We start from the raw sequence: 19,689 nt of genomic DNA, 5'->3' as shown, positions 1-19,689 counted from the left end.
GGAAGTCTTACGCATTCACACATTCTCGAAAGAGTAACCTTCATTAAAGACCTCAGAATAACGTTTGATCAAAAGCTCTCATTTTTGCAACACACCGCGTCCACCGCAGCCAAAGCTTACGATTAATACGATTGATTTTTTTATTTTTATTTTTTCCCAATTTTTCCAAAATCACAAAGTCTTACTTTAATTTTTGTTCTGATAGAATCGATTTGGCTCAGTTTAGACTCAAATGGTGAGAAAAACGACCCTTCAGGATGCTTAAAAATTGCATTCGAATCCATGGAAATCAGCTTACGTCACACCGATACACAAATCAGGAGACCTTCAAAATGTCGAGAACTTCAGAGGTATATCAATACTGAGTTATATTTCGGAATTAATGGAAAGTTTGATGCACGAGAGAATTCATCAAAGTGTTCAACATGTTTTATCACCTGATCAGCACGGTTTTTTAAAAAAAAGAACAACTTTGACTAACCTGATATGTTATATTTCAATGTTGATAAATAAAATAGAGAAACAACAACAGGTTGATGCAGTCTACATCGATTTCACAAAAGCGTTCGATAGAGTTCAACATGAACTGTTAGTAGAGAAATTGAAGAAGATGGGTCTTCCTACTTGGCTCACAAACTGGATAAGATCGTACTTAATGAATAGAACAGCGTACGTTAAAATAGGCACTGTTGTGTCCGAAACTTTTCAGATACCCTCGGTGTGCCACAAGGAAGTCATCTTGGCCCCTTATTGTTTGTTCTCTTCATAAACGACTTATGCTCTCTAATACACTCATCGAAACTGCTATACGCTGACGACCTGAAAATTTTCAAAACGATAACATGTCCGCTAGAGTGTTGTGTACTGCAAAACGATAGCTTTTTACGTTACGCACTTCGAACGCTACGTTGGAACGATCTTGTCAACTTACCGCCATGCGAGCAGCGAGCAAATTCTTTTACAAAGTTTTTTTTATTTATGATCTTTCAATGAGCAGCATAGATAGCATAGAGTTGCTCGAAAAATTACCGATCAGTGCGCCGTCTAGAACATTACGCCATTACTATCTTGTTCAGACCCGTCAACTTAGTTGGATCTAAAACTGAAGGTAATGTGTGAAACGAAAAGAGCGCATCGTTAGTTTAACGTTACATAATATGGCTGATTCAACCATGCATGGATTTTCTTCTGTGCCTCTGTAGATTCAGGATCCAAACAGGAATAAATTAAACTGAGGATTTATTAATTGTAGAACATTTTGTTCAAAATTAGCCATCTCATTGCGAAACTCCGTTCATTAAAACGATTTACTATAAGAATCTTAACGGACGTCTAAGGATCATTTTTCCATATCACTCTCACTTATATTTGATCTTTTTTTTTAATTTTTATGAATTGATAATGATTTAACTGCGTTTTTTTCGTAATTAGGGCGTTTTGAATCAACATTTGTAATCTTTTCATAGAAAAAATTTATTGCCCGTTTTAGGCGTGTTTCCGCGATTTAAATCGAAATCTGGGAATATTTTTTAAAATGTCTTTACTAGCCGTTCCAAGCTTTTTAGATTTGGACCGAAATGTATGTATGTATGGGAGCCACCTTGGGCGCACGGTCGTTCCGCAGTTGTGCCTAAGGGTTCAGCAACAAATCCGTTGAATAACTTCCGTATGAGACGTTTAACCTTCCCATGCCGTTCGGGTCAATATGACCCGAAGCGCACATTTCAAACCTCTTTATCATCATTTCAGTATACTGAAGAACTGGGAATTTTGACAGACCAAGTATGTTCTATGAAAATAATGAAAATTGAAATTTGAGTTTTGAAAATCGGTTCATTGGGAAATGAAATACAGCTAAGCAAAGCAAAAATTGGATATCGTTTTTTTTTAAATAGATTTTTTTCTACCGGAAGATCTGAGATAGCAGTCTAAACTTTCATTGGACCCCAACATATCTATAAACTGTCGGATAGATGGATTCTTGACGATTTCAAACATCAATGAAACACTTAAATACAGAAAAGCTGTCAAAAGTTATGAGCATTTTAAAAATAAAATTGATTTTTCGGACTTTTTACTTTCTGAACCAGTTTCTGATAACTTGGTAATACATATCGATTTTATTTTAAAATTTTGAGTAATAAGAACAAACTACCTACACAATGAATATAATATCATCAAAATCGGTTAACATTTACAGCCAGCAGAACGAAATCAAACTACAACTCAAATTTCCCCGAAACGGATATTTTGCGAACGGCATGGGAAGGTTAAGGGAGTGGGTTCGTAAGAAAAGGATCTTACGACATCCAGAGGGTTAGGATGGACTGGTCTCGAGAAGCTTTTGCCCAATGAACTAACCATGCAAATTTTGAGATCATTTTGAATGCGTTTTTTAGCCGTTCTGAAAGTTTTCCACGGTTTGGAGTAAAATCTGGAATCATTTTTTAAAAAATGGTTCACTGACCATTTTAAGCGTTATTTTGAAATTTGGACCCAAATTTGGGATAATTTATTGAAGATGATTTTTCTGGCAATTGAATCGTTTTTCCGCAATTTCAACCGAAATTTGAGAAGATTTTTGAAAATGCCGTTCCTTTTCTTTTAGATTTGTACCAAAATTCATGATCATTTTTTTAATTAGTTTTCCAGGCTGTTCCAAGCTTTTTTTTGCGATTTGGACCAAAAATTTTCAGATCATTTTTTAATCAATTCACAAAAAACCTCTATAACATTGTCAAATCATTTTAGCAATCAACAACACAGCTTATCAACAGCTGATTCTAATCGAACAACATGTAAGGTCCAATCAAACATCAGAGAAATGAATAGATCAACAATGTGTTTTTCTTTAAAATAGGAGATCTTGAGCCGTGGAACTTGACTCTTGATTCTGTAACTAATTTTTTTTTCTTGTTTTTCTGACAGTTGAATTTGATTTTTAACTCTTGATTCATGACTCTTAAGTCTTTGCTCTAGATGATTTTGACTCGTGACTTTATTGTTAAATGATTTCAAGGAAGAAAATAATAAATAAATATTTAAAAAAAACTTCCAATCGCTTTGAGGAAGGTTACCCAAATGGTCCGAAATGTCAGACATTTTTATTGAAAGTTAATTTAACGAATGATTGATCAATATGACATCTTATGGCACTCAATATCATAAGGCTTAAATTCGTAGATTTTAGTACCAATTTTAGGTAGAGAAAAGTAGAGAGTAGAGAAAAAATTGAACTATCCTCACATATTAAAACCACATATTCTACCATTCCAAAACAAACAGGCAGCCGTTCCACAAATCGAATGAGCTCATCGTCTACAGAAAACTGAAAACAATAATAACCGCAGCTAAACATTCAAGTGATGGATCATCATGGAAGTACCACTCGACTGTGTCCCTCGTTTGTTAGGTTTTCTACTAAGAAGGTTTCCAACAACAACAGTTTAGAATTCATCATGCTTAACTTTGGCCAGTGAACTATCGATCTCATTCAACCAAACATTCTTTAAGGGAATTAAAACCAAAACCCGAACCCCTGCTACCAACTTTTCCCATATAGTTCGAATTCGAAACCCTTCTTATCAATTCTTGGATATTATAATAAGAGAATTGACATGGATTCAGTTAATTTTTGTTTACCTGCACCCACTTCTTGTAAAAATGTTCATGAAGAAGCTCCAACGACGATATGGGGAAGTTAGGGGTAGCGAATGGGTATGAATGTTTGCGACACGTATGATGAAGGTTGCACGGTTTAAGTGGCCTGTAATCGGTTGTTTTTTTTACTCGGAATGAACCGCCGATTCAGACTGGCTACACGGCTTGGTTATTAATGTGCTTGGCTGTTAAATTATTTGCCAAGCACGGAGTTGTTTTGTTTTCTACTGTTCTACGATCCGAGTGCATCGCACTGTCAAGTGGGTCAAGTGGATGTCGGACAGTTCTAAACACTAACATGTTTGTTGGAAATTATCATTAGGTTCCAAGGGTAATTTTTTTTTTTTTAATTTGACGTAAATATTATTATCATTTTAAATATCTAAATTGTAGAAATTCGAAACTCGAAAATTTCTAAAACCAGAAAAACTGTTGTTCAGTTTAAACTTTCAATCGAATTTCTCCTGATAGACCTTCACTATTATTTCAGTCTCAATCCTTGACGAATGTTTCACATCCTTTCGTATGAACATTTGACCTGCAAAAATTGGAAAACAATTTTCCTTTTTCCCCTGCCCTGCTAAACCGTTTGGTTTATAATGACCGACCCAGTTGCAGTTCTGCAACAACTGGGCAAGGCTATACCTGGTCAGTTTTCAAAACTCCCAGATGAATTATTAATAACCTTTTGCTTTGATGCCCGCGATGAAGGTGTGCGCGACTCATTTCCTCTAAATATGCAGTTTGATACCTCCTTTTTGCGCTATTAGTGCTTCCTTTCTATGTTATGCAGGTTTCATTCTTTTTTTTAATCCAACCTCACAGCTGTCAAAACTCGCACACATCAGCCTTTTCAATAATTATTTTCTACTTTTCTTAAATGCTGTAATCGATGGGTGGCTTACTGTTGATTTTCCTTTTCCACTTGAACCAATATGTTAGTATTTTTCAATCCTATGTTACTATGTTTCTTTTGTAGTGTCTCTCCCAGTCTCCGTTTTCATTTATCTCCTCAGCTGCATTACTGTTTACGAGAAGGAGAAAAAATCACCATGTACCATCCTTGAAAAATTTTTTGTTGTAGAACATTAAAAAACATTTAGTATTTTTGGCAACACTGGAAATTATTACTAAGGTATTCAAACTGACAAGACTTTGAAGCAATAACCAACTACATATTTCGAAAACAAGTTTTAAATTAGGCTTCCGTACCAGCAGCCGTGGTACAGTGGATACTGTTCAGGTCTGCAATGCCAATGGTCACGAGATCGAATCTTGGTCATGGAATACACAGTACTTTTTCTATGAGTTTGTCGTTTTGGAATGCTAGTATATGACAATAAGATGCTAGTCAAATGTGCGCTTTTCAAGGAAACATCAGCGTTCATGGAAGTTTATTCTCAAGTTATAGACATTTTACTTTTAAAACTTTTATGAGCATAAAAGAATCTAAAAAAGAAAGATAAAAAAACAAAAAAAAAACTTTAACGTTAAAATCTCAGAATCATCCTCCCTTGATGCCAGATATAAATTCTCCTACGACATTCCCTTAAAATTGTAGAATTTAAGTGTTATAACCTTTGAACCCAAAACTGTAGGATAAATCTGAAACTTTAATGTATAGGGTATAAGTTTTTTGTTCATCAATGAGAAAAGACTAATCTTATTAAAAAATTATTAGTTTACGATCTTTGAAGCCCTATATTTTAAATCTAGGGGTAATATACAAAATCTGCCAATAAGCTAAAATTTTCAAACATCTTATTTCCTTTTTTTTTCTTTTTTGATAGGTGTTTAACCCGTTAAGGTCATTCTTCCTCGAAATCTTATTTCCCTAATCCAACTTCACAGGCCGTAAAATTAATTGACAAAATAAAACAAATAGTGGTTTCTTCTTATCCTTGTTCTTATGTCCTTGTAATTTAACAAAACTAACTAAAGAAATTTTCAACTTGGACACAAAATAATAAAATTGTACAATAGGTTAAAGTGGTCAATTTAACTAAAAATATACAAAATTGTCCAAATCTACAATAATTTTAGAAAAGTTTTGAATTTTCAAAAATTATCAAAATTTACCACACTTAGAGCAAGTTCGCTGGTGTTGGGAAAAAGTGGTAAAAATTTTGACAATTGTGGCACATAAATATTGAAAACTTTACCATGCAAAAATATGTTCAAGATCCTCTATTCAGTTCTACCTTCAATTTTTTTACAACACGTTTTCCATTTATGCATGCTGGGATGCAAAAATAGCTCGGTTTCTATCACATACGGCTAGAATAGAAACAGTGCTGTAAAAAATACAACGCCCAAACATCTTGAAAATATTTTTGCATGGTAAAATTTTCAAAATGTGCTACAAGTGTCGAAATTTCCACCACTTTTTCCCAACACCAGTAAACTTGCTCTTACAAATGGCTAATTTGTTAAAAATCATTAAAGAAAATACAAAACAATTATCAAAATAGTCGAAAAGTGTCAAAGCTGTGAAAAGCAATTGCAATTGCAGATTTTTTTTTCCTAATATATGGAAAAGTTCGAAAGTTGCCAAAATTTTCGGAAATGTTCAGTCGATTTTTATTTGAGAAATCAACGGTAGTTTGTGTCAGGAAAGGGCTGATTTACTATTCCCTGGGGTTGTTTGGGGAGATAAATTTCTTTCTAGGATTTCTTTTCCCTATACTGTCTTTTCAAGCAAGATTATCCCATGTGAAAAGACGTTCAGTCGAGAGAAACGCAATTGAAATTTATACAATAATTTCAGTGCAAATCGATAAATTTACAAATTTACAAAAAGTTAAATTTTCTACAATAACCTGAAAATTACTTCGTGTGACATGTTTGCGTATAACTTGAACGTATACAGATACGAGTTTCGAAATGCTTTTTCTTCCTTTAAAATTCATTTTTTTGAAGATTATAATGAAGTATTCTAAGTTCTTCTTTGAGTGATACAACTAAATTAAAGCTTCACCATTTCTTTTTTAATATATTTCGTTCATTAAAAGGACATAAAATCGTTGATTATCAAAAACTTAAACTTTATTCGCTAATCCCGGATATTTTCGAGTGTCGCCTTTTTATGTTTTCAATTCCAGTTACGCCTGGAAGTTTCGCCATTATGAAATGTCACGCTGTCAGTGTCAAAGAATAACAAAAAAAAAATAGAAACACTTGACAATACGACAAAAGTAAGTGATTGTTCTAACATTTTGCAAATTTGGTGATTTTTGTCATTCCTGTTATTTTTAGCATTTTTTTAATTGGATATTTTTGTCATTTTTTTTATCATTTTTAGTTTTTTTGTCACATTTGTGTCTTTTAGTAATTTTTGTCATTTGTTGTAATTTGTATCAAATTACATCAATTCGATCATTTTTGTAATTTTATGAAATTATTATGTCAATTCCGTTAATTTTTATAATTTTTATTATTTTAGTCATAAATATTTGTTGATTTCGTAAGAATTTTCATTTTTGTATTTATTATCATTTTCTTCGTTATTGTAATGTATATCAAATACTGTTCATTTTTGCGGGTTTTGTCATTGTTGTCACTTTTCTCAATTTCGTCATTTTTGCCTTGTTTCATTCAGTTATTTTTTTGCATTTTTGTCATATTTGAAATTTTGTTGTTTCTGTCAATTTTGACATTTTTGTCATTATGTTTATTTTTATCATTTTTATTTTTATTTTTTGTTACACTAATGATTTTTTCATATTCGTCCCTTTAGTCGTTTTTGTGATTTTTGTGATTATTGTAATTTCTTTCATTCTTATTAATTTTGTTTATTTTATAATTTTTGTAGTTTTTGTCAGTTTTGTCATTTTTATCTTTATTTCATTTTTATCGTTGACATTTTATCCTCTCTCTCGTCATTTTGTCATTTGGTAGTTTCTGTCCATTTTTTTTGTAAATTTTAGTTATTTTTATATATTTTTTTTATTTGAGTCATTTTCTTTTTTTTTATTGTCATTTTTTTTGGCATTTTTTTCGTTTCTCTTATTTTGGTTTAGTTATAATGTTTAGGTTTTGTGTTATGTGTTGATATTTTATTATGATTTTTTTTTAATTTTTACTTTTTAGTCATTTTTGTTAAATATTTTCTCTCCATTTCGGTTGAGCTAACATTTTGCACGTGTCAGGTTTTGGGACAATCATTATAGTATAAATACATATTATTGAACTTTTTCACTATTCATTCGTTTATGAATTCCTACATAAATATGATTTAGAACATCAGTTTGAATATAATTTCGAACTTTGATTGATGTAAGCAACAACTATCAGAGATATGAAGATGGAAATCGAGTTTGTACGATTGACTTCAATTGTGTTTTGGTCATAATTACTTTTCAAAAATGTTTTTTTTATCTGGCTAAGAAGTATTGATAAAAAAATATTTCAGGAGAAAGGGTCATCGGCATAACACTAGTCGATAGTGTTTCTTAATTATTTCTAATTAATCCCCCAACATTTCAAACCACTTTTTTGCAATAATGCAGAGATGACCTCGGTCCTTAGGCACATAGTTGTTCTTTCATCCCTTTCCCATTTTTCATAATCTATCTATTGACTACTAGGACGTAGCCGGCGCCGTTATTGATGTTTGAAGAGAGAGAAACAGTTTTGTGCATTGTGAATGTGTAGCCAATCCCAAATTCAGTTGACCTCTGAATAAAATTTATGGCCTCGGTCAATCACGGAATTACTGGAAGTTGCGAGATTTGGCATTCCCACTGCTTTTTAAGGTTGAGCTTTAGGCTTTAGTGTACCTGAAACAGGTCTTTAAGTATTAATAAACAACTTTGTACCGAATGAACCCACTGAGAGCACATTTTGAGTACTTGAGCCATGGAGATGCAATAAAAGTTTTTGCTTTAAAATTCCCTATGTTGAAATGTGAGAAGAAACCCTACTGTAATGTACACAACTCATTTTTTTTTTGTTTTTCTTCCACAGCCTACTGATCTAAAAATGTCTCACTCGCGGTAGTAAACACAATCATCACAAACTTATCGAAAGTGCAAGTCCCCAGAACGTGATGGACTCTCATCTTCTCGGTGTAGCTCAACAGCAACCGAAACAGAAACATCAACTCATTAGCCGAGTAGTGACATTTGTAAGAAATCCCCATCCCATTACAGCTCTAGTTGACGAGGATAGGAACAGCAGAGGGGAAACGGGACCTAAAAAATCTTACTTCAAAGTACAACTGATGTGTGATAACAACACTCAACTGCTGGGTGTCAGTGATAGTATACAGTGAACCGTGAAGCAACAAACGCAGACTGACCAGCAACAAACAGCTAAAAGTGCCTTAATTATTTACACCTTTGGAAAGGAAACAGAAGAAAAAAAAGTTCAAGACTGAAGACCGACACGGGTTAAAAATTCAGTGGAAGGCAATTTGATGCAAATCACCCGTTAATCGATTCCGTGTTTATTTTTGAATTATTTTAAATTCGAAAAAAAAATCATACAAACATCTAGTGGAACAAAAGCAAGCCAGTGGGTAGTGATTTTTATCGTGCGCAGCAACTTTTAAAGAGAGAGAAAAAACTGAAGTTCACATGTGCCAAAGCGAATAAGAAGGAGCAAAAACAAAAACGCGCTAAAGATCATGGTCGATGCAGTCCAGCAGGGTGCGGCCACACTAGCCGATCATCATCATCAGCATCACTTTGGTCGGCAGTTGCTGAACTGGATCGTGGGACATTCATCTTCCTGGTACGGGACCCTAGGCACTGGTTCCGAATTTCTGGACAACTACAGGAAGCTGGAAAGTGGGGCCGCAATCTTGGAGCAAGGTTTGGCGGCAAAGTTGGAGGACGAAGACGATCAGTCAGTTGTTGTCGGCGATCAGCAACCGTACCAGAGAGCCCAACCGAGGTCCGCCGATTGGAGATTCATCCGGAGGGACGATCCGATCGTAGAGTACGGACTGAGGAACTTCGAGAATCTTATGCTGGTCGACATTATGGAGAACTGCCAGGAGGGAATTCCCGGTAAGTGTGGGCGACAATTTTTTTTGCATATTTGCTTCCTCCTAATCGCAAGGCTCGGGGTATACTTATCAGACATTCGTTATCAGTTTTACGAGCGTGGGGAAGACTGAGATTTTAGATGCTCAGAGCTGTTTTTCATTTTGCGTTTCGTACTTATCTTGTTGTATTTGCGATTCATTTTGTTACTGTTCATTAGACCCGGCAAAATCTGCCTAAATTAGGGTTGCCATCCGTCCCGCAAAAGCGGGACATGTCCCATCTTTTTCTCAAAATGTCCCGTTTTTCCTTGGAAAAAGCTTTTGTGGTAGACTCAACCTTCTCCGACACTACCACTTCATAACTGTTGGTCCGTGCTTGGTGAAAACGCTTCTTATAAAATCTCTTCTCGATAATTTTCAACTCCCGCCATATTTTTCTAATCTTCTTTTAGCCATTAATGATTCTCAAAACAAGAAATGTTCTTACTTTAAAAACATGACATTCACCGATAAGGCTGCAAAAATTAAATAGGTATGACGTTTCACTGGTTTTTTTACGAAATCCGGCCCGGTTGTCCGAACTTTTCTTAACTGGGCAATCTGGCAAGCTTATATTAGCATCACCATAACAATTGGGTTCAGTTAAGCGTTCTTTGAGCACGTTCTGGCGATGTTAATATTTTTATATTGAAGAAAATATTCTTTAAGTTGCTTCCAAATGATGATGGCTCTAGGTTTTTCACCGGTACCCTCGAAGAATCCCTTGAATGTGAAGCTTGATAAAAAAGTCAAATTCCGAATAAAATAGAACAAGACTACCCAGCGAAAAACAAACTTTTCTTCATCATGCAGGAATGAATGCACAAGTTAAATCAAATAAACTTGGTAGATGATCAAAAACGGGTATTTAAAAATATAAAAACTTTCTTGAAATTGCGTATTTTAAATTAGTCTCAACTACAACATTTTCGACTGAAGTGTTCCCAATTAACAAAGGTGGAAGTTTTCTGGAGAATTAAATTTTTTAAACAAATTTCATTTAGGTATCCATATTTTACTGCTTTCTATGAACTGTTTTAGCTGAGGGGGATCCCACATGTATGAGAATGGTCATAAAAATTAGATTTCAAGAGTTTTCAAAATATCTCGCTATTTTCGACGATTTCCTGCCTTTTTTTCGTGAAATGTCCCGCTTTTTTTTCTAAAAGTATCTGGTGAGCCTAGCCTAATTGTTTTAAAACATACCCCAAAAATTCCTCTTTCAGAACCATATTTGACAAAAACTACTATTATTTTTCTCAGAATAATATTTGTTACTACTAGATATCATAAAAACAATCGATCACAAGTAAAATAGAAAATTTTCAACGGATAAGTGAGAATCTTTAAGCAACTTCAACTTATCTTCCCTGTTGACAGTTGGGTGTTTTGCCAACTACTCTATCTGAAAGATTCTACTTGGGCGAATAATGTACACTGAAAATAATGTTCACTTAAAATACCTATAAGTGACCTCTGCAGAGGTTTGGATGGATTGAATTTTGACCATACGTAAATTCATGTGAATTTCAAGTGACCGTCAAAGGAAATTTTTCTTAAGTGAACGGGTAAGTGAATTAAAAGTGATTGTTGACACGGCCTCATCTGCTCGAGCAATCTCACAACTCTACGAGTGTGTCGGGGTCCGGGGTTAAAAGCACTGGAATCGCTATAAGTTAGTGACAGATTAATGACAGGGAGATACATTCGATTGGCGGTAGAATAAGGGGCAAAGATAAAGAAAAAGCAAATTGAAGATAAACGTGGATTAGTGATCAACCGGTGTGAATAATCCTTTCGTATATATTGTTAGTTTAGAAGATAATTTGGCCTAAATCATAATCAATAAGGTAAATCTAGTAAAACAAAATCTAAAGTAAATCAATAGTCCTAAAAACGAATGTATTAAGCAGGTAGAGTTCCTCCGATCTGCCGTTGGCAAGAATAAGGTTAAGCACGAGACAGAAAAGCAGAGTCTCGTAGTATCTTCAAACATAGAACGATTGTAAGTTGTGAAATATTCACTTAAGCTTTTCTCAAGCGTAAAACTGAGCACCGTTGAACGTAACAAATCTATTTGTTCGTCTCTCTAGATCTTACGAATCGAACTAGTTCGGGTGAGGAGGTCCGAACCCAGGAAATATCTACGTTGAAATTTATAAAACAATCGTAAGTAGCATTTAATCAACTCGTTAACACAGTACCTAACATTTTAAAAGCTCGAATAGGTTTGTTTTAACCGCTTAGTTTGAGCGAAAAGAATTGGCAAGAAACACAGGAGATAGGGTTACCAAGTGCCCGTGATTAAAGTCGTTTAAGGGGGGGGTAGGGTCTAACACTTTCAAAAAATCGATTTTTTTATTTTTTTATTTTCTTATTGTAAAACATTTCAAGAATGTTGTGTCAAATTTTCAAGTCAATTGAAGCAAAACTGTAGAAGTTATAGGCCTTTATCTCCTCCTATCTAATACTGCAAGAAAGCAAGAGCAGAAACTTCAAACGCGTTTTTCTCGAAAGCACATTTTTAAAGTCCGTGGACATCGTCATTTGAAAACTACTAATCCGATTCTTTTCAAATTTGGAACATAGTTTCTACATATAAAATACCAGACCCCAACGTTTTTCTTTTTTGATTTTTTTACTTTGGGGAGATTTTATAGGTGAAAAATGGCGGATTTTTAAGTGAAAAATCGTAGTTTTTACTTCAAACAGCCACAAAAATTTCATAAAAATATTTTTAAGTTAAATAAAAACGTTGGGGTCCAGAAAAACATCTATTAAAAATATTTTGCTCTGATTTTTTGAATTCAGATGATTCTGTGCTGAGATACAGTGTCCACCGCAAATCCTGTTTTCTAAAAGGCATCCTCGAAAATGCTCCGTCACCGGCTCATTTTTCAATATTTTTCTACGAAAAAATTACTAAATGTTCTTTTAACAATGCTTTGTATAATGCAAAAAATTTGAATACATTTGTTTGAACGATAGCTCTAGAAAAAAATCGTGAAAATGGTGTTTTTTTATACCCGTTACACCCTACCCCCCCCTTAAACACTATATAATTGTAAGTAATTATCAGATATAATGCTCGAAATACTTGTTACTAAAACCTCTAATACATTCCAGTTTGAGCTGTATAAAACTGCTACAAGAACGGTGTTGTTTCGATAAGATCCGAAAGAGTTTACTCAACAGTGATCGAACATGTGGATTGTAAGTGTATGCGATTTTTTGTGATATTTTTGTATTCGAACAGACAATAATGAATTTTTTTAAGGATTGTATTTATTTAAATTAATTTCAGTCAATCAGACATTCATAACTTAGAATTATATTTTCATTTATTTGTTTTGTCCAACAGTTCCGACGCAGAAAAAATGTTCCGAATCTGAGAAGGAATAATCTTCACGTAAAGTCTCTCCGGAACCTATTTGGTATCTGCAAAAAAAAAACAAAAAAAAAAATAAAAGATACAACCATTGATCGATTTATTATAATAACTTACAACAAACATTGCAATGCTCACCACGTTGATTGATGATTTGTCATGAAAATTGCAACTTTTTCCTATCTCCAGTTCTAGTTACTTTTTCGGCGAATCGCTGCAAGTTCCGACATTTCCAACAAGCTCTGAAAAAATATCATTGCCTCAAATCCGATAAACAACTATTTGCTCTACCTACATGCTCCGTTGAGTTCAATCGAAAACAAAATAAAAGCAATGATTCCAAGTGCAATTGATAGAATTTCAAATGAGAATCACTTAGAATTCAAGTGATGAATGAGTAGATATTGGATCGTGAACATTAAACTTAAGTAAGAAACAAATGAAATGTACATGAGCCACTTGAAAGGAAAAAATTCACTTATCCCTTACTTTTAATTGAATTCTCATGTGTATTTAAAGTGTGAATTTGAGTTCAGTGTAGGATTAAATCATTAAATTTAACCCACATGGTTGCCAATCGTGCAGATATATTTAAAGGCCGATTTACACTTCACGTGAAAATGAACAACGCGACGGAACTAGGTTTTGTGACATAGTGGAATCGATGCGGAATTGTTGAAAGATTAAATTCCAGTAGGACTCCTTCCTTAAAACTTGATAGAACTGTTTTATTCCGATTCCCCCGCCATGATGAAATTTTTCGCGGTTCTAGAAGGTTTAAGGAACAAATCCGGTTGGAATTTCATCTTTCAACCATTTCTCATCGATTCCATCATGTTACACATGCTAATTGTGTTGCGTTTATGAGTATGTATGTATGTATGTATGTAGTTGAACCCACCAGTGGCTGATAGGTCTTTCGACCCGAGGCGGTACGGGAAGTCTCGATCACACATTCAAATATTGTTCATGCTTAACCCACAAACAATAATTGCAGCACAACCAAGGGGTCCGTTACCACTGGCTTGGGACAGGTTTGACTCATCTTACTCACTTCAAACTGTTCGAAACAAATAAAGATACCTGGAAAGGTCCCTAAGAAACCTATTCCAGATTCCAAATTTGCCGAGATACTCCGGCTGGCTTGAACCCACAATCCATTGTATATCAGTTTTCCGCTCGTTTGATGCCCTGTCCAACCCCCCACTAGTCCCCAATAATAGAGTTAAGCTATTTTATTATTTAATATAATGAAATTTAAAACGATCAATGTTCAAGTGGTACTTAGCTGATTTTATTCCTTTGTTGATTCCTTTCGCCTTGAAGAAATCCAAGCAATCTACAGGAAAAAGCTTCGACGCTGGCACTCTTATTTTACTACTGTACCCGGAAATAATCTCCCTTGTCAGAAAGATAATAAACTTTAAAAATCACTTAAGTTCCTCCACCTTCATCACTCATTCAAAATAACTTTCTTTGAATTTTTAATTCAAATCGATAAAAAAATCCTTCCGGATCTAAATAGACATCTTCTTCACTCCACAAATCGACAAAAATGCACGGATTGAACTCGAATTCTATTACCGGTTTTCCCGAAAATCTATCTACACCAACATCAAGAATTTTCGTTATGTTTAAGTAAATTAATCACTACAATGACTAACTTCGAAAAAATTCTTAATAATGGAAAACAAAAATTTAATTTAAAGACCACAGAAGAAAAACGCGGTCGCGGAAAAACAAACGACCGTTCTCGAGCAAGGCCAACTTAGCTCCCTCAGTTGTGTTGCGTTTATGAGTAATCGATAAAATAAGTATTTCTCACGTTCATTTTCACGTGAAGTGTAAAGGGGCCTTAAGAAAGAACAAATTTTCGGACTCATTTCCGGTACAGCTTCTGTACGTACAGATAACAGATTTTTTTATTTCGGTACAGATTTGTACAGATTTTCAATTTTTTTATGAACAGCCCAATCAAATGACAATATTTTAGAAAACGTAATTTCAATAAACGATGTGAAAAGGTAATGTTGTATGTTGCTTAACTTCTTCATAGAGAACTGAACTGATTTTCATACATATTTTGGTAAAGTTATTTTTTCAACTGGTACAGATGGAATAAGTTGCAAAAAGTAGATTTTTCTACACGAGTCGTGAAGTTATCCATCGAAGCTTACCAAGTTGGATAATTACTTCGAGTGCGGAAAAAAATCGATTTTGAAACGAGTTGCATACACAATTTTTTAAGGGAGTTCGAGTGGGCGATGACTCGCGCGGACGTCAAAATATTTTGGCCCCGTGGAAAAGTCTTTCTCACTAAGGAAGAAAAAAGTTTGAATAAGAAAAAAATCAGTATCGAATCGAGTTGAAAATAACCACAAAGGTATACAAAATTGTGACATGTGCTGAAAGCAGGAAAAAAAACTACAGGATGAGGGAAGAAACAAATAAACTTCAAAAACTTAGGTAGCAAAAGGTTCCGAATCAGCGAAGAATACGTGTCCTGTTGTTGATAAGCTATTGTGTGAAATCCAAGCTTTTTAACGTATTTTTTAACTTTTGCATTGTATGAATTTTATATAAAGTTATTGTTCATAAAGCATATGAAGATTTTGATTTTTATGTGAATTTTTGTATGCAAAAAAAGTACGATGCCTTATAAATAGTGAACCTGCACATTTTTGAGTAAAGGCTGTTTTGTAAGATTTGAGTGGCGGGGTTTTGTTGAAACTGAGTTACTGTCGACTCACATCTGAGTCGCTGAAAGTTAGCGAGTACTTTGTTAAACATATTTGACCCAGTTTGGCACCTTGGGGCACACCAGATGTGTTTGGATAGATAAGATAGATATGATTGCATAAACCATTCTGGGAAAGGGAAATTTATAATATAAAAATATAATTAACTAACACTAATATACAGCATTTTTGATTTTATTCATACATAATTTGTTTGATAAAAAGACATAATTACGAGCTCCACAACTGGCAGAATATATTTTTTGGTTTTTTAGGATGAATAAACCCAGAAGGTCTAACATCTCCGTAAAAAAAACATTTTTTGGGTGAAAATATCATGTTTGCAATTCTAAAAAGCAAATTATTTAGAGGATAGATTTCAGAACTTCGAAAAAACAAACAAACGAAGAACCTGTAAAAATCGGTCCTTCGAACCGGATCTTCTTGATAAAATCTTTTAACTGTCAGAATATTTTCAACCAATAAGGTGATTTTAAACCTTCTGAAAGGAATGTATTTTCACAAAAATCCTGATTGTCTATGAATTGAAAACTTGTTCCCTAATGATCGAACCGGAAAACAGCCAAAAAAACGAAAATCGATCTACACTAAGCTGAAATTTTCTGATAAAAACAACAGTTCCCTTTTATTGCTGATTTATTTTTGTGGGAACCTTCGGCTGTTATATGTGAGAGGTTACTAGCTAGACGAGACGGTTGTTTAAGGTGAACATAAACATTTAAGCAGTGATAACGGTAAAAAAAACAAACGCACTAAATCATTATCGCTCCCAATATAACTCGAAAAAGAAAGAGATCAAAAGTAAGTTGAACCAAACGCAGATTTTATGACACTACGACGCGATGATAATGATCAAAGCTGTTGATTTCCTACTTTAGCATTAGGGAAAAATGAGTTTTTTTTTTAAGTTGTCCCTGTTGATGGGACCGCTAGGGCCAGTGTTGGCCCAACTTGCAAAAATGGGGTTGGAATTTCGCAAAACAAATTCAAGAATTACACGTGCCGTTCTTGAATTGTGAAAAGAATCAACCAATATTTCTTCACACTTTATAAAAAAAACGACCTTCACTGGATGCAGCTTGTAGCATTCTCATTTGATGTTGACAAAAATTAAGTTGAAAAAAGTCAGTTCAGACTAGCTCTAAACAACTTTTATTTTACTTGGGAGTCAATGTAGAACAAAAAGCTGAATTGAAGGACAAATCCATAAAACTCGTCGATTTAACGATCCCTTACCATTCATTGCCTTGACAAGTTATAATAGAGAAAAATAGATTCTATAGAACCGACAGGCGGTACAAGAATCTAATGTATTAACTAGGGTTCTTTCTTATTCTTATTGTTATAGTCAATAAAACATGTCGAACTTGAAACATTGTAAAAGTTCCCATTCAAATCAACAGGCAAGGAAGGCCAGTTGCGGGTAGTGGAATAGTTCTCGAATTGACAAGCAGATGGCGACCCAAGTTAGTGCGAAATTGTAAACACTTCCGCTAGAAAATGAATGAATTCGAAAATTGAACGCACACAACCATATAAAATAAACAGGAAGCTTTCCGTTAGCTTACGAGATTTACCGTTTTTCCAAGAGACAACAAAGGAAGACGCAAAAAAAAAACAAAGTAGAATCAAAGAAGCCACTGACATGTTCTGCAAATCGAAGATGAACAATCCGATGAATGACACAACTGAGCAGAAAATTGTAAACAAACCAACCATCCTTCACCACTACATAGAAACAGCCACCGTAAAGTTTACGATTTTTACTCCTGTCTCTCTTCTCTCTTGCCCGTTCGGCATTTTTACTGATAAACTCTCCGAAATACTCCCTCGATTTTTGAGATTTCACTCTATTCTCTTTCGGAAGCATCCGTCGTCCTTAAATTACGCTACATTGAGGAAAAGGTAAACAAATCAGCAACGGAGAAAACTGGTTACGTACTTTTCGAAGGGTGGCTTCAGACTGGCTCACTGCGCAAACTCGCCGCCAGCCAGCCAGTTAGTTTGTTGTGGACTGAGCGAGCGACAGCTGGAATGGTATAAAATACTCCAGCTATCATTCGTCGTGGCGACCGTCGACTCAAAAAGAGGTGCTGCTGGATCTTTACTGCTTCAAAGCCGAGTGGAGCAAAAATAAAAGATGGCTGCAAAGTAGTCCGATGGTGAATTGGCGATACTTTAGTTAACTCGTTGCCCCTCGAAGTAGTGAAACCCCAAAACCTGGAAAGATTTCCCTTCTCGTTCTTAAATAGTTTGCCATCAAAATGAGTCTGAAGTGAGGGTCGTACTTGAAAAGTGGGTCCGAAGTGTAGTAGTTTTTCATCGTACTGTTACGCCCAAATGAACCGGGAATAACCCAAAATCATAAATCCTGAAAGACACTAGCAAACCCCGTTACCAGAGAAGGCCGAAGGAAGTGGTACCAGCAACGGTAGTGGTGGTAGCTCAGCACCCAAGAGAAAGACGAAAACGCAAGGCGGTGGTTTTCCCGCCCCAATTGTTACGGCTCCGGAGGATTATGTCAAATTTGTATGCCAAAATAGCGCAACGTCCAATGAAGAGGAATGAGGAGCAGATTTTCTCGGTTTTCCCATATCACAATAGTAAGTAACGAGGGAAGGTTACAAGTAGTTTTCGAAGGAGGCAGTCTTGCCTCGAGACAGGGGGTCCGTTCTGAGCGGGACAACACAAAGGCGTTTATATTCGGACAGATCCACGAGGTCAATTCCTCTGGATACCTTTTCACCGTACTGAATACGGCCGAAACCATCCAATTGACAAATGTTGTGAACTTCTTTACTCAGTGGGTACACTGATCTATTCTATGTTGATGTGTAAACGTAAATCTTAACTAGAGTTAAGCACTATTCCTCAGTTTTAAATTTAAATCCAGGTGTATAAAAACATCTCGAAGACATCATTCACCTGAGCCAAATTTCTGATTGGTGATCTTTCCTACTTTCCTTAGAACGAAAAGATTTTGTTTGAGTTCAAGTGAATTTGCTGCTTCCAGGATAAAAAGAATGTCTTTACAGCTTATACCTACGAATTAAGCTCAGAAACGAGCGATTTCGTTCAAGAATCAATATGTGTGCTGGGAAAGGCGATGTCACCTTACGTTAAGAATAATCATTAAATTTTGTGTATCCAATTTTACATAAATTTATATCATCGATGAATTTATGTAAAAATGTAAATTTTGAAGGCTTAATTAAAACCACCATAATTTTTTATTTTTAATTTATCGCTTTTCTGTTGTTTGTTGTTGATAAATAAGCTCTATTTTGAATTTGTTTTTTTAGTTCTTCAGCAGAACGTTCCAAATGTTCCAAAAAAAATAAATTTAAACAGTGTGAGGCTGTTGCTACTTAAGCGAGGCGATCGGAACAAGAAACATATTCGTGTCATTGGTACATCGACACTTTTTCTGAATTGACGTTTCATGTGCTTTTCTTTTCAAAGTCGCACAAAAGAAATGGGGTTTACAGTACACATCCCATAGAATATCCATCATCCCCTAAATTCACGTCCATTGGGTTCCGCACGGTACATCCCAGAAAAGTTAACAGTCAACAACATATCGATTCATGAGAATTTTCTTACCGATTAAGTTATTATTTAGTTTATTATCACAAATTTGGACGGTTCCTTGAACTATTGTGCTTAAAACCCGAAATCACTGCTTCAAACCGAGAAAAAAACAATTTTCTCATTGGTTTTCCTACTTGTCGCGTTACAAAACACCCTGGCATCAGCTTTGTCGCGCTTTCCAAAGCGCTTAGTATGTCAGGTCTGCATTTTTCCCATGAGAGCAGTTATGTCGCGTGAACAGGACGCAAATCAACACGCTGCAT

At 34.9% G+C, this 19,689-nt stretch overlaps 2 protein-coding genes across 6 annotated transcripts in view; one reads left to right on the top strand and one right to left on the bottom strand.

The window, feature by feature from the left end:
• Positions 1-19,689, bottom strand: part of LOC129737767 (transcription factor IIIB 90 kDa subunit) — a 67,542-nt gene that overhangs the window by 35,287 nt on the left and 12,566 nt on the right. The window lies entirely within an intron of this gene.
• LOC129737734 (BTB/POZ domain-containing protein 6-B-like) overlaps positions 1-19,689 on the top strand; it is a 46,444-nt gene that overhangs the window by 16,782 nt on the left and 9,973 nt on the right. For 3 of the 4 annotated variants that reach the window (XM_055728893.1, XM_055728907.1, XM_055728900.1), the window contains exon 2: positions 8,626-9,671. In XM_055728893.1, the coding sequence (XP_055584868.1) occupies positions 9,287-9,671 (385 nt within the window). In that variant the 5' untranslated portion in view covers positions 8,626-9,286. Of the gene's footprint in view, positions 1-8,625; positions 9,672-17,850; positions 18,439-19,689 lie in introns of those variants that run through there. The other variant, XM_055728912.1, reaches the window with a different exon arrangement.

This window comes from Uranotaenia lowii, chromosome 1 (assembly GCF_029784155.1).
Source record: "Uranotaenia lowii strain MFRU-FL chromosome 1, ASM2978415v1, whole genome shotgun sequence".
NCBI lineage: Eukaryota > Metazoa > Arthropoda > Insecta > Diptera > Culicidae > Uranotaenia > Uranotaenia lowii.
This window is presented reverse-complemented; position numbering and strand designations above follow the sequence as displayed.